At 38.8% G+C, this 12,165-nt stretch overlaps 1 protein-coding gene across 28 annotated transcripts in view; it reads right to left on the bottom strand.

Annotated features, from left to right (window-relative positions):
- The window catches only part of Cask (calcium/calmodulin dependent serine protein kinase), a 345,044-nt gene that overhangs the window by 116,012 nt on the left and 216,867 nt on the right, over positions 1-12,165 (bottom strand). For all 28 annotated transcript variants that reach the window (XM_087599293.1, XM_087599282.1, XM_087599283.1 and 25 more), the window contains 1 exon segment: positions 3,782-3,884. In XM_087599293.1, coding sequence (XP_087455419.1) covers positions 3,782-3,884 — 103 coding nt within the window.

Genomic DNA, 12,165 nt, shown 5'->3' with positions numbered 1-12,165 from the left:
GTTATCAAACTAAGCTGGGGTGGAAAGGCTAGTTAGTTCCTCAGTCTGGATGACAGACAGCCTCTCCTGTGTTCCCTCCCATTTCTTAAAGGAAGAGATCAAGCTCAGCATTGGCTACAAGTCCTGATGAGAGAAAAAACAATTATTTTTGATTGTCTGATTTTACTTCTTCAAGCAGCAACATTGATTTTGCAGTATTGGGAGCTGAACTTTCCACTTCATTGGGAGCTTCTGTAATGCAGGGTCCCAGGATAATAAACATTGTTTTGATGGAGCTGTCAGGAGTAAAGAAAAGCAGGGCCAAGAGCTCAGGGTACCATTTGAAATACAGCTATTAGAACCCATTTGGTACCTGCTGAAAAGTTCTTTGACATGCAACTCCTACAACTTCCTACTCAGGTAGAGTGACTCATTGTGGGGGACCTCCTTGTGGGGGATAACTGAAACCTCCACAGTCAGGCCCAGCCGTCCTAAAGAGAAGACCGCCCCCACTACAGAGAAATTAGTGCTCTTTCTTCAGGAGGATGTATACTTTGAGTTCAAAATTTTTCTCAGAGGTGACAGAGAGATACGGTGGTGACTTTTTAATGTCAAGAACATCAGTAGAATTTGAAAAACTTCACTAAATTTCTTGTGTTTGCTACTAATTTTCTCCTCCTCCTCCTCCTCCTCCTCTTCCTCTTCCTCTTCCTTTTCTTCTTCTTCTTCTTCGTGTGTGTGTGTGTGTGTGTGTGTGTGTGTGTGTGTGTGTGTGTGACCACTTGACTTCGATCACAAAATTCTAAGAACAGGAAACCAATTACCAAACCAAACACATAACGTTTTTGAAATACTTCAGATAGGTACATACATATTTAAATGCTAATTTCAATGCAATAATAAACCTTTCGTCAAACTTCAGGGAGGGAGTTATTCTGAGTGGCTATGCTTTTAATATTTTAGGCTGTGAATCTTCATACATACAAGCACTGTTACCTTCTTCATTTTGTAGGCTTTTTACAATTTCCTGACTATTTTTACATAGGATGTTACACAGCATTTAGCCCTTTCGTGGTGAATTCAGTTGGTACCCTGGCTATCAACAAAGGAACTATGCTACAGAACAGATTGCTCTCTCAGGAGTGTAACAGGTATGTAACAATGGACCTCTGTGGCATCAGACAGCTCTTATGCACTGTTACTTGGCTTTCCTTTTCTTTCCTCTTACCATGCTTTCTCCAGTCCTGGCATCTCTTGATTTGTTGCTTATAATCTGCTACTGACTAGAAAATGGCTCGTCACTACAGTCTTTCATTTAAACATTTCTGGAGTGTTTGCCAGGCCCTAGCCGCTGTGATAGGTGTAGCAGATATTTGGAGGGATGAGCCATGGCTCTCTTACCCCTTACAAATCTCTTGTTTTTGCTGTTTGATCAAATGTTGTTAGGAAGCAGGCAAGCTAGATAGTTTTCATTAGATAGAAGAGGGGAGAGGTCACATAACTAGGACAGTTATGATATACTTACTTTTAAAAGGCAATAATTGTTAGCTTAGTCTTCAAGCAAACAGCTAAATGTGACAGATAAAATGACAAAAGGCATTATGAGTAGATGGAGTAACGGGTACAAATTATGAGGGGACACAAATCTATACAATTTTATTTAAAACAGAGGAAGGCAGCCCCCCATGCATGTATTTAGTTCTCAATGGGGAGGACTATTGTTTTATAGGTTTTATTCAGGGTAAGTGGATTCTCTAGACTGTTGAATATTAGGTGGGGGAATGTAATGTTGGTACACGGTTTTGGTATGTAGAACATGTAGAAGGAGATAATCTTTTCTCTTTGGAAGCCCAGGTAATCAAAGAGTCCAATCTACCGATAAACAGCTTTCTGTTCTAAAGTTGGTAAATATTAGTAAAATTTCAAAAGTACTTTAAACAGTAGGAAAGCTGTTTTCTAAGGAAAATAATGTATCCCTTCCTCCTTCCCATTGTGCTTTTAAAGGCACCGTAATGTTTAAAATAGTTATTTCAGGCATGTATGGAAAGGTACATTAAGAAATGATAATATTTTGACTACCAGAAAGTACTTTAGGATGCAGCTTGACAGTGTCCTTGCCTAGCATGTGCAAGCCCTGAGTTCCACCTCCAGTGCGATGGTGTATCTGTAATCCTAGTGTTCAGGCATGGAGCCAGGAGGATCACAAGTTCAGATCTTCAATTCCTTATCAACTTGGAGGCCAGCCTTAGCCACATAAAATCCTTTCTCAAAGTAAAATAAAACCTTTTTAGAGTATAGGAAATAGTACTTTTTGAATAAAGGACATGTTGTGAGTTCAAAACTGTTGAAAAATAAGAATTAGGGGAAGAGTTCATAGACTTTATGAAAATAGGTGAACATGGAGGCAGACTTAATGAATCTACCACCATCAAGATTTATGAAATAAAACAGTCCATGCCACAATGAATATGAACAGAATGCAGATCCAGAATAACAGACACAAAGTCATTTTAGTGTATAACATATGAAAAGAATTTGGCTCATTTTCTCTCACTCTCATGTTTACTGGAAATGCTTAGCTGGAAAACTATGTAAGATTTGAACTTAACCCAATTTAATTTCAGAGAGCAGTGTGCTGTCGAGAGTGATTTTTAAAATACAATTCTAATTCATGCTCATTTTTCAGAAGAGGGTCCATGTTATTACTGCTTGATGCTCTATCCCCAGTCACATTGAATGAAATGTCTTCTGTAACAGACAGCTAGTTTAAAAGTTAAGGTTTGGAAAGCATTTGATTTAACATGAGCATTTGCTTCATTTTCTTTTATGGGATAGTATCTTGCTATGTTCTCCAGGCTGGTCTCAGACTCAAATCAATCTTCTTGCCTCAGCCTCCAAAGTTCTGGGATTCTGTACGTACATCACCAGACTGGCTTAACGGAAATATCCTGAAGGTTGGAAAATTGACTTGAAGACTCCATAGTAAAGGCTATGCTTCATGTTTTTCTTCTCCATGAAGCTCTTAGTACTTGGAGCACTGCCCACACCAGCAGTACAGAATGGAGAACTATGCAGTCTGCAAAACTAAGAAATAGAAGTAAACCCTGGGCAGTGTTGTGGTCTGAATTCTGGAAAAGAATGCATAGAAGCCTAATAATACTGGAATCTAAGTTAGCACCCACTTCTATACACCAGTGAGGATTTTCACTTTCTGTTATGGCACAGGAGTTTTAAAATCATGTTTTGCTTTGGTTAATGAGAAAACCAGCTTGTATTCTTTTCTACTTGCTCTTCACAAACACACAGACTGACGACTTTAGCAGGCTTCTTTGATATGTAGAAAAAAGAAAATGGTAGGAAATTTAAACTTAGACATGCTGTGACCCTAAAAGGTAAACCTAGCTATACTAGAAGTAATTTTATTTGTCCAGTTCAACTTCGAAATGGTATCCTCTTTGCGCACTGTTTTTGGATTGTGCTTCTGTGGGGTTTCTTCTCTGAAGTGCTAGGCATATGATGGAGAAATCTACACAGTACTTCTACACTGCTGGAGATAGAAGCCAGCACCTCAGGCCTGCTAGACAAGTGTTCTATCACTAAACTACACCTATAAGCCCAGAGTCTATTCTTAAGGGACAAAAATTCTAGGTATGACTATGGAGTAACTAAATTGAAAATGATCTGATGGTGCTGGGTAGAATAGAGTGTGAAACACTCAGGCTGGATTAGTATCTAGTTTGAGATTTTATACCAACTTAAAAGTAACCAGGTTTTGAAGGGGGGCATGTTAAAGTGCTCTTACCTCCAGCAACAAGTCCAGATTCTCCTAACTGGATGGCTACCCCAAAGCCCCCAAGCTTAACAGGTGCAGAATTTTCTTTTGAGGCGAGGAGAACACAGTGGGGCTGAAAAGAAAAAAAAAAGCAACAATCAAATCAAAGATAAGAATTAATGCAAAAGAATTCAGTTTACATAAAACTAAATAATACAATATAGTCATACTTATAAAACAAAACAAAACTTGGGAATTGGTTTGGCAAAGATGAGTCACAGGGTAAAAGTACTTGCCACCAAGTCTGACATCTTGGGACTCACAAGGTGGGGACTCCTACACATTGTTTTCTGATTTTCCCAACCCTCCCGAAAATAAAACTACATGGATTAAAAAACCTATTATAAAAACAAATTTCAATTTTTAAAAAGTGTCTGTAAGCTGAGCTGCGGTGGTGCACACCTTTAATCCTAGCACATGGGAGGCAGGGGCAGGTGGGGCTAAGTGTTCCAGGACAGCTAGGACCACACAGAGAAACCTCGTCTCAAATTTGAAAAAAATAAAGAATAAATGAAAGAAAGCTTCTGAATTATTTTATATGCTTGAATTCTTTGTTCTTTTCTCACTTCTGAATGCTTTCTCTAAAGACTTAGGAATCATTTGTTTCCAAGTTTAAGCTATCACCCAGGAAGCATGGGTGTTCAAAAAGTACAGATACATTTTCTCGTTTTGTACCATAGTCTCTGTATTTGATTGACAGTTTATATTTGTTTCAGCAAAAATACACTGTGTAGTTCTTCCTGCTCCAACGTGATTTTACTTAAAGTCACTACACTTTGACCCTTAGGGAATGCCAGCGGCCTCCTCTTTGTTCACCTTCCCCATCCTCTTCCTTTCCTTTTCTTTTTTCTACCCCAGGGTAATAGGAATATCAAGAGGCTATTTTGTTGTTGTTGTTAGAGGCAGGGTCTGGAACTCTGGCTGTCCCGGAACTCACAAAGTAGCCTAAGAAGGCTTTAAACTCCCAGAGATCTGCCTGCCTTTGCTTCCCAAGTGCTGTTATTAAAGGTGTGGCTGTTGGGTTTTACTAACTTGAATTGAACTGTGTGCTCCCAGGGATTTCTTCCTGGGCATTGCCCGTGGATCTGCTTTCCTCCCTCTACTGTGGTAACAATGTGGTTTCCCATGGGATCTCATCTTCATCTATTTCTCTATGGAAGTTTGTTGGAGGTGGTGTCAGAAAAGAATGTCGTAGTAGTGACCTTTGGTATTTGCTCACCTACTTTATTCTCTGATACACAGAGCAATGCATTTGGATGATTCTCAAAAACATGGTCTAATGGGGTTGGGGATTTGGCTCAGTGGTAGAGCGCTTACCTAGGAAGCGCAAGGTCCTGGGTTCGGTCCCCAGCCCCAGAAAAAAAAAAAAAACATGGTCTAATATAAAAAGACAAGCCTTTTAAGATAACACTGTTTATTCTCTCTTATATGATGAACCTACAAGTACTCGGAAGCCACTCAGTATGTGTGCTGGGGATTGATACCATTTTTTAAAGGTTTATTTTGTTTTATGAATGTGAGTACACTGTCACTGTCTTCAGACACACCAGAAGAGGGCATCTGATCCCATTACAGATGGTTGTGAGCCACCATGTAGTTGCTGGGAATTGAACTCAGGACCTCTGGAAGAGCAGTCAGTGCTCTTAACTGCTGAGCCATCTCTCCAGCCCAACTGATATCATTTTAAATAAATTTAGCTGACAAGACAGTTGCCTTGAAAAAAGCCCCCTACCACCCTGTACAATAAAACCGAACTAGTGTACCCAGATGTTGATGGTGAAAAGTGAAAGTGGGAAGGATCCTTATTCTTCCCAATGAGAGCACCAGAAATCTACTTTGGAAGTCACTCCAACTGTTGGGACCATTTTATTTTTTATTTATTTATTTTTTGGTTCTTTTTTTTTTCGGAGCTGGGGACCAAACCCAGGGCCTTGCGCTTCCTAGGTAAGCACTCTAACCACTGAGCTAAATCCCCAGCCCCGGGACCATTTTAAAATACATGGTCTATCCAAAAGAAAGATGAATCCTCAAATATAAGTGTACATAATATATGAGAAAAACGGGAAAGAAGGAAGGAAGGAAGGAAGGAAGGAAGGAAGGGAGGGAGGGAGGGAGGGAGGGAGGGAGGGAGGAAGGAAAGGAGACAGGAAAAGCTGGTATACAGACCACTAGTGAACAAAGGGACAGGACAAAGCAGTGAGAAGAGTGTATGGGAGCTCGGGATGCCGCTCAGGGGAGAGCACTTGTCCAGCTCGTACAGGCCTGAGAAAGCATGGGCATAACGCAGGAGAAAAAGATCCAGCTGAGATCCAAACGGGGTCTCTTGGTCATGCTGGTGCAAGCATCTTATCACCTTCTTAGGGACAGGTATAACCTTAAGTCACAAGGCTACTCTTCACAGTCTGCTGACTATGTGTCTTCTGAAGTTAATGTTATACTGTAATCTATGAAATCCTCATCACTATGTGGATTCTGCCATTTTCAATCAACTATCTGTCAAAAGTCAAAAATTTGAACTCCAGGGAAAAATTAAGCATACCCATAGATACGCATGAATAGGCAATAAGACAGAAAGCATATAATGTTAAATTGGAGAACAGCTATTTTATTTTGGTGGGTGTCATAGGAGCCTTTCTTATTATGACAAAATCCAAACAGAGACTAGGGTGAAGTAAAAAAATAAATAAAAAAGCAAGCCACATAGAAGCAAGTTCTGGGCAGAGAAAATGAATAAACTTCCACACACCCATCACTTTGTATGAGCAATTACTGTCATCCTGTCATTCTCTGAAGCTTTCGATTACACTCGAGTGTGTATGTCCTTATGTGTATAATTGTGTGCCATGTCAGAGGACAACTTGTACATGTCAGTTCTTTCTTTTCACTGTGTAGGTTCTGGGGATCACACTTAGTCATCAGGCTTGGTGGCACCCACCTTTACCAGCTGAACACTCTTTCTGCCATTCTTGTTTGACTTAGCCTCATTTGCTACTCCTTGTTTAAGTATTCCAAAGCCATCATAAGATTTCACTTGTTTACCAAGCTCAGTGCCTCTAACAGAGGACTTAAAAATAATGACATTTTTAATATATATAAGTAAATAATTTAATATAAATTATTATCACATCAAAAGTGACAATTGGAATTATTTTTCTTTAAAAAACATATTTTTATATTTTTTGGTAAAGATTTATTTATATGAATACAGTGTAGCTGTCTTCAGACATACTAGAAGAGGGCATCAGATCCCATTACAGATGGTTGTGAGTCACCATGTGGTTGCTGGGAATTGAACTCAGAACCTCTGGAAGAGCAGTCAGTGCTCTTAACTGCTGAGTCATCTCTCCAGCCCCATATCTTTTTATTCTTATGCATGTGTTTGTGTATGTGCACATTCATGAATGCAGGGTCTATAGAGGCTAAAGAAGGTGTGTGTGTGTGCGTGTGTGTGTGTCTGCGTGCACACGCACGTGCATATGTGTGCACCATCTGCAGAGGCTAAGAAAGGTATCTGATTCCTTGGAACTTGAGTTACAGGACGTTGTGAGCCATGTAATGTGGCTGTTGAGAAGTGGCTCTAGAAGAGCACAGGGAGTTATCTTAATTGCTACACTATCTCTCTAGCTCTCTAATTACCTGATATTTATAACACACTCAGTTTTTCTCAACTATCAAAATAATGCTTTTTAGTTGTGGTTTAGTTTAAAATAAGACCCAGATCTTAGTACTTGTGAAGTGGAGACAGGAAGATCAGGAGTTCAAGGCCAGCCTTAGCTGACTATTAATAGTAAGTCTGAGGCCATCCTGAACTCCAAAAGATCCTATCTAAAAATTAAATGAGATCCATGGCCAATATACATATGGAACAGATTTCCCCTTCTAATATGTCTTTTATGCCTCTACTCTAATTTTCATAGTATTGATTTAAGATACTCAGTAATTTCCCCTATAAAATCCCCTATAGTCTAGATTTGGGTTTATCATTTATTATGCTGGTACTTTACTGTATTTCATGGAGATTCATAGTTACATCCAGAATCTTGATTACAGTCAGGTTTAATTTCAGTTTTATGTACTAATACATCATGCTGTTTAACTGTTCTATCTCATCAGGAAGAATCTGCCTGGTTGCACTGCCTTAGTTGCAGGATTCAGCTATAGGTTCAGGTGTTATTTGTGTGACCCATCATGAAATTCACTATGAACTGTTCGCTCAGTGATGTTAGCAGCCTCCTTTCATAGATTCATACTTTGAGGTCCTAAAAACGTAGTATCTGTAAAAATATTGAAGTAAAATTTACATAGCATGAAATGTGCACATCATAATATACTACTAGAGAGTTTTGGTGAAGTGCATTGTGCAACCCAGAACCTTTTCAGGACAGTACCACCATCCCAGAATCTCTTCATCCACTTTCAATCCATCCAGTTTCTGCTATTATCTCATATTGTTCTAGGAGTTTCCCAGCAAGGACTTGCTTTGCCAGTGTTAGGACTTCATATACATGAAAGCAAATAAAAAATGTATTGTTTCATGCAAAATTTCTTTCAGCATGTTTCCAAGATCCAGCCATTTTCTTGTGATCAGGAAGTAATTTTTTTTACTATTGTATTCCAAACAGTATTAATCATGTGTTTTTCTACACCCTAGGGATGGTTTTTTGAGCTGTTTCCTGCTTTTGTGTGTGTGCATACATTTCTATGGTGTATGCATATGCATGTGCGAGCATATGTGCCTATACACAGAGGCCAGAGGAAGCAGCAGGTGTCATGCTCTATCACCTTTTGCCTCAGTCCTTTGAGACGAAGTTGCTCACTGAACCTGGAGCTAGATTGGATGCCAGTAAACCCCAGGGACCTTCCTGTCTCCACCCCAATCCCTATCACTGGCATGTCATGTGTGACCATGCCAGCTTTTATGGGAGTTAGCATCTGAATCTGGGTCATCATGCTTGAAGAACAAGTGCGCATAGCCACTGAGGCATCTCTCTGTCCCTCCTGTTTTCTTGATAATTATTATAAATAAAGTTCCTATGAATCATTTCCAGAATATAGATTTGATAACTAGGCAGCTTCCAAAGGTGACTGACAAACATTTCATACTATAAATTTATGGACTTCATTACATTTGATATGTTTCAATTGCTTACTGCCTTTTTAAATTTTTGATTATTAATTTGCTCCACTTTTGTTTAGAGAGAACCTCTAATTCAATTCGACCTTTTCCTAGGATTATAGCAGTCACTTAACTTCACTGATTTCAGGCACAACAGGCTATCCTAAGCTTGTGTTACTCTTGCCCCAGATCTGAAACCAGCCATTTTTCTAAGCACCCCTTTTTCCTTTTAGTTGGAAAAGGTATTTAAATCTGTAAGAGGCTCCTAAGCAAACAGTTACTTAGTTAATATTGTTCTACTGTTCCAAGTAGACAGAGTTTAAAATGTGTATTTATAGAAGGGGGAAAATTACAAATTCACTCTTATTCAACTATAAGGTTTTGGCTTCTTTTATTTAGCAAGTAATGCTGGTACCTAATAACAGTGACATAATCATTCATTTGCTTTGTTTATACCAGCACTTCTCAGCAGTGGGTCATGACCCCCTTGGGGGGGTGCCAAAATCAATCACATATCCTGCCTATCAGATATTTACATTATGTTTCATAACAGTAGCAACATAGCAGTAGCAATAAAATAATTTTATGAGGAGCTGTATTCAGGAGTTACAGCACTAGGAAGGTTAAGAACCAGTGATCTACACATATAGGATTTAAACTAATACCTACAGCAGCAGTAGCAGGAGAGGTAACTATGTATGATTTCTTTGGATCAGTTTTATTATTGAGTTAATATTTAATACTGAACAAAGATGCTGTAAGTCCATATTGATATAAATAAATAAAACAAACACATGGGGAGGAGATGCCTTTCTCTCTTTCTTTCCCTCCCTCCCTTTCCCCCTCATCCTCATTTTCTTTTTTCTGAGACAGGATTTCTCTGTGTAGACCTGGGTGTCTTGGATCTTGCTCCACAGACCAGGCTGGCCTCAAATGCAGAGCTCCACCTGCCTCTGCCTCTTGAGTAAAGGTGTATGCACCACCACATCTAGTGGACATTTCTTTCTTTATGTATATAATATAATATAATATAATATAATATAATATAATATAATATAATATAATATAATTGTTAGAATCCAAAACCATCACCCAGCAGCTTTTCTCACATAATTGATCCATGTAAGAATTACTAAGGATGCTGACTAGATGGGCAAAGTTTGAAGAGTGACAGGATACTTATACATTCTCAAAGTACCATCCTACAGGATACTTACTAATTACAAAATGGAATGGTAATATTTCAAGGGAGAAGCCTAGAAGAAAGTAGCCCAGAGAACAAAGCAAATAATGGGACTAGGCAATAATCCATCATCTTGATATGATGCATTGAGAAGCCAGACACACTGTCACGGTACCCTTGGCAATTAGATCTAGCAATGCCCAAGAAGCATTCTAGAAAGTAGCAGGCTTATGCTCTTCAAAACTAGCCCTGGACTCAAGGGTTTCAGGGAAACTAAAGGAGTATCACAGATAAATGTGATCATCTTATTATTTTTTGCTCTAGAAAGTATTAGGGCAGTTGATGAAATTTATAACAAGGATTGTCAAATATATTCTTTTAATGTAAATTTCCTGATTTTGATTACTGCACTGTATAGTGTAGCTTTTTTTAAGTCTAAAAGTATGTCCCGAACCTGCCCTTCCCATCCTATTTTAAAGGAACCTAAAATAGCTTTTCATGTGGTTATGCTTTTATTTTGTCATATAATAAGGCTTATTTAGTTTAATTAGATTTGTACAGTTTGGTAATTACAGAAAACATGCCTGTACTTCCAAATTCAGAACTGCAAAACAAATTATATTCAGAGGTCTAGTTTTCCTTTTCTTTTATTATGCTTCAATATCTCCCACCTTATTTGGAAGATTAAAACTAAGAAATAAAATGCATAGAAAAATGCATATGTTTCCTGTAATGTGCCCTGTAGCTATGGAGGAGGTTCCTTTCTAAGTGTTTCTGCTTTCTTAGGGAAATGAAAAGGAACTTCTAGGTGAGAGTGGGGAAGGAAATGGGGTAGCTGTCAGTTTGAGAAGGTTGAAGGTGTGAAACACTATTTTTTAGGGAGGATGAACTAGGGTAATGGCGGTTACATTTAAAACCAGAGTCACACAGACTGTTGGCCCTCATACCCAGATTTTCTGCTTGGGTCTGGATGAGCTTAGAGTATACCTCAGTTGCAAGCTTCTGAATGTTTTTGACGTTAGTGGTCTGGAAGTCATCTTTTGAGAATTACTGGGCTAAGGACATTAGAATTCACTCTAAGGAGTTCTGGCAGTGCAGGGGACCCTTAAGGTTTCTGATTGGCAATCTGAAGACAGGCTACTGTGTCTGATTGAGTGCTTGTACCCAGCCAGCAATCCTCATCTTCACTGTGGAGGTTCGGGACTGGAGGAGGTGGGAAGCTGAACTTCACTAGGGTTGGGTTTCACATAAAGAGGGGATGGTGACAAAGTTCAGAATGATCAGGAACTAGGAAATAATACTCAAACCTTACATCAACAAGAAGATGTGACTACAATATGAGAACCCTAAAGCTGAAAAACACAATTTTGAAATGGGGTGGCATAAGCGTGGGACAACAGTACAATACAAAAATAGTATTTCAGTAGATAAACAGCACTTCATGACTCATTTAGTCATGAAAATCCTGCCAGAATTTTAGAGATATCTGCATATTCCTGCTTGTTGTAGCGATATTCATAATTGCCTGTGAGTGGAGATAACGTACATGTTTATTGAAAGATGATAAAGACAATTAAATATAGGCAAACAATGGAAATGTGCAGCCTTAAAAACAAAGGAAACTATATTACATGCTACAGCTTGGGTGAACCTCAAGGATACTAGGCTAAATAAAATTAACTAGTCACAAAAAGGTTGTATAATTTGACTCAATGTCCCAGAATCATGGTTGTTAATGTTGGGAATAGGGGCAGAGAAAATTTGTATGCCGTAGGTTTAGAGGTTTAATTTTGCAACACGAAAATGTTACGGTGAAGTGCTGCATGATGACAGAAGTACACTGAGCACCACTGCATGACAGACTCAAAACTGGCTATGTGGTAAATCTAGTGGTATGTGTCGCTTACCACAGTAAGACAAAAACATGCTGCCGGACAAATACAGTAACCGTCTTCCTTCTCAAAGATTCTTAGGGGGAAGTAAGCATTCTAAAATATTTTTATTGTAACAATATAAAATTATGGTCTCATATATTACGACTCTTAAACAAACTAA

The sequence above is a fragment of the Rattus norvegicus genome, chromosome X (assembly GCF_021556685.1).
Source record: "Rattus norvegicus strain SHRSP/BbbUtx chromosome X, alternate assembly SHRSP_T2T, whole genome shotgun sequence".
Taxonomy (NCBI): Eukaryota; Metazoa; Chordata; class Mammalia; order Rodentia; family Muridae; genus Rattus; species Rattus norvegicus.
The sequence above is the reverse complement of the archived record's forward strand: the minus strand, read 5'-3'. Positions and strand labels throughout refer to the sequence as shown.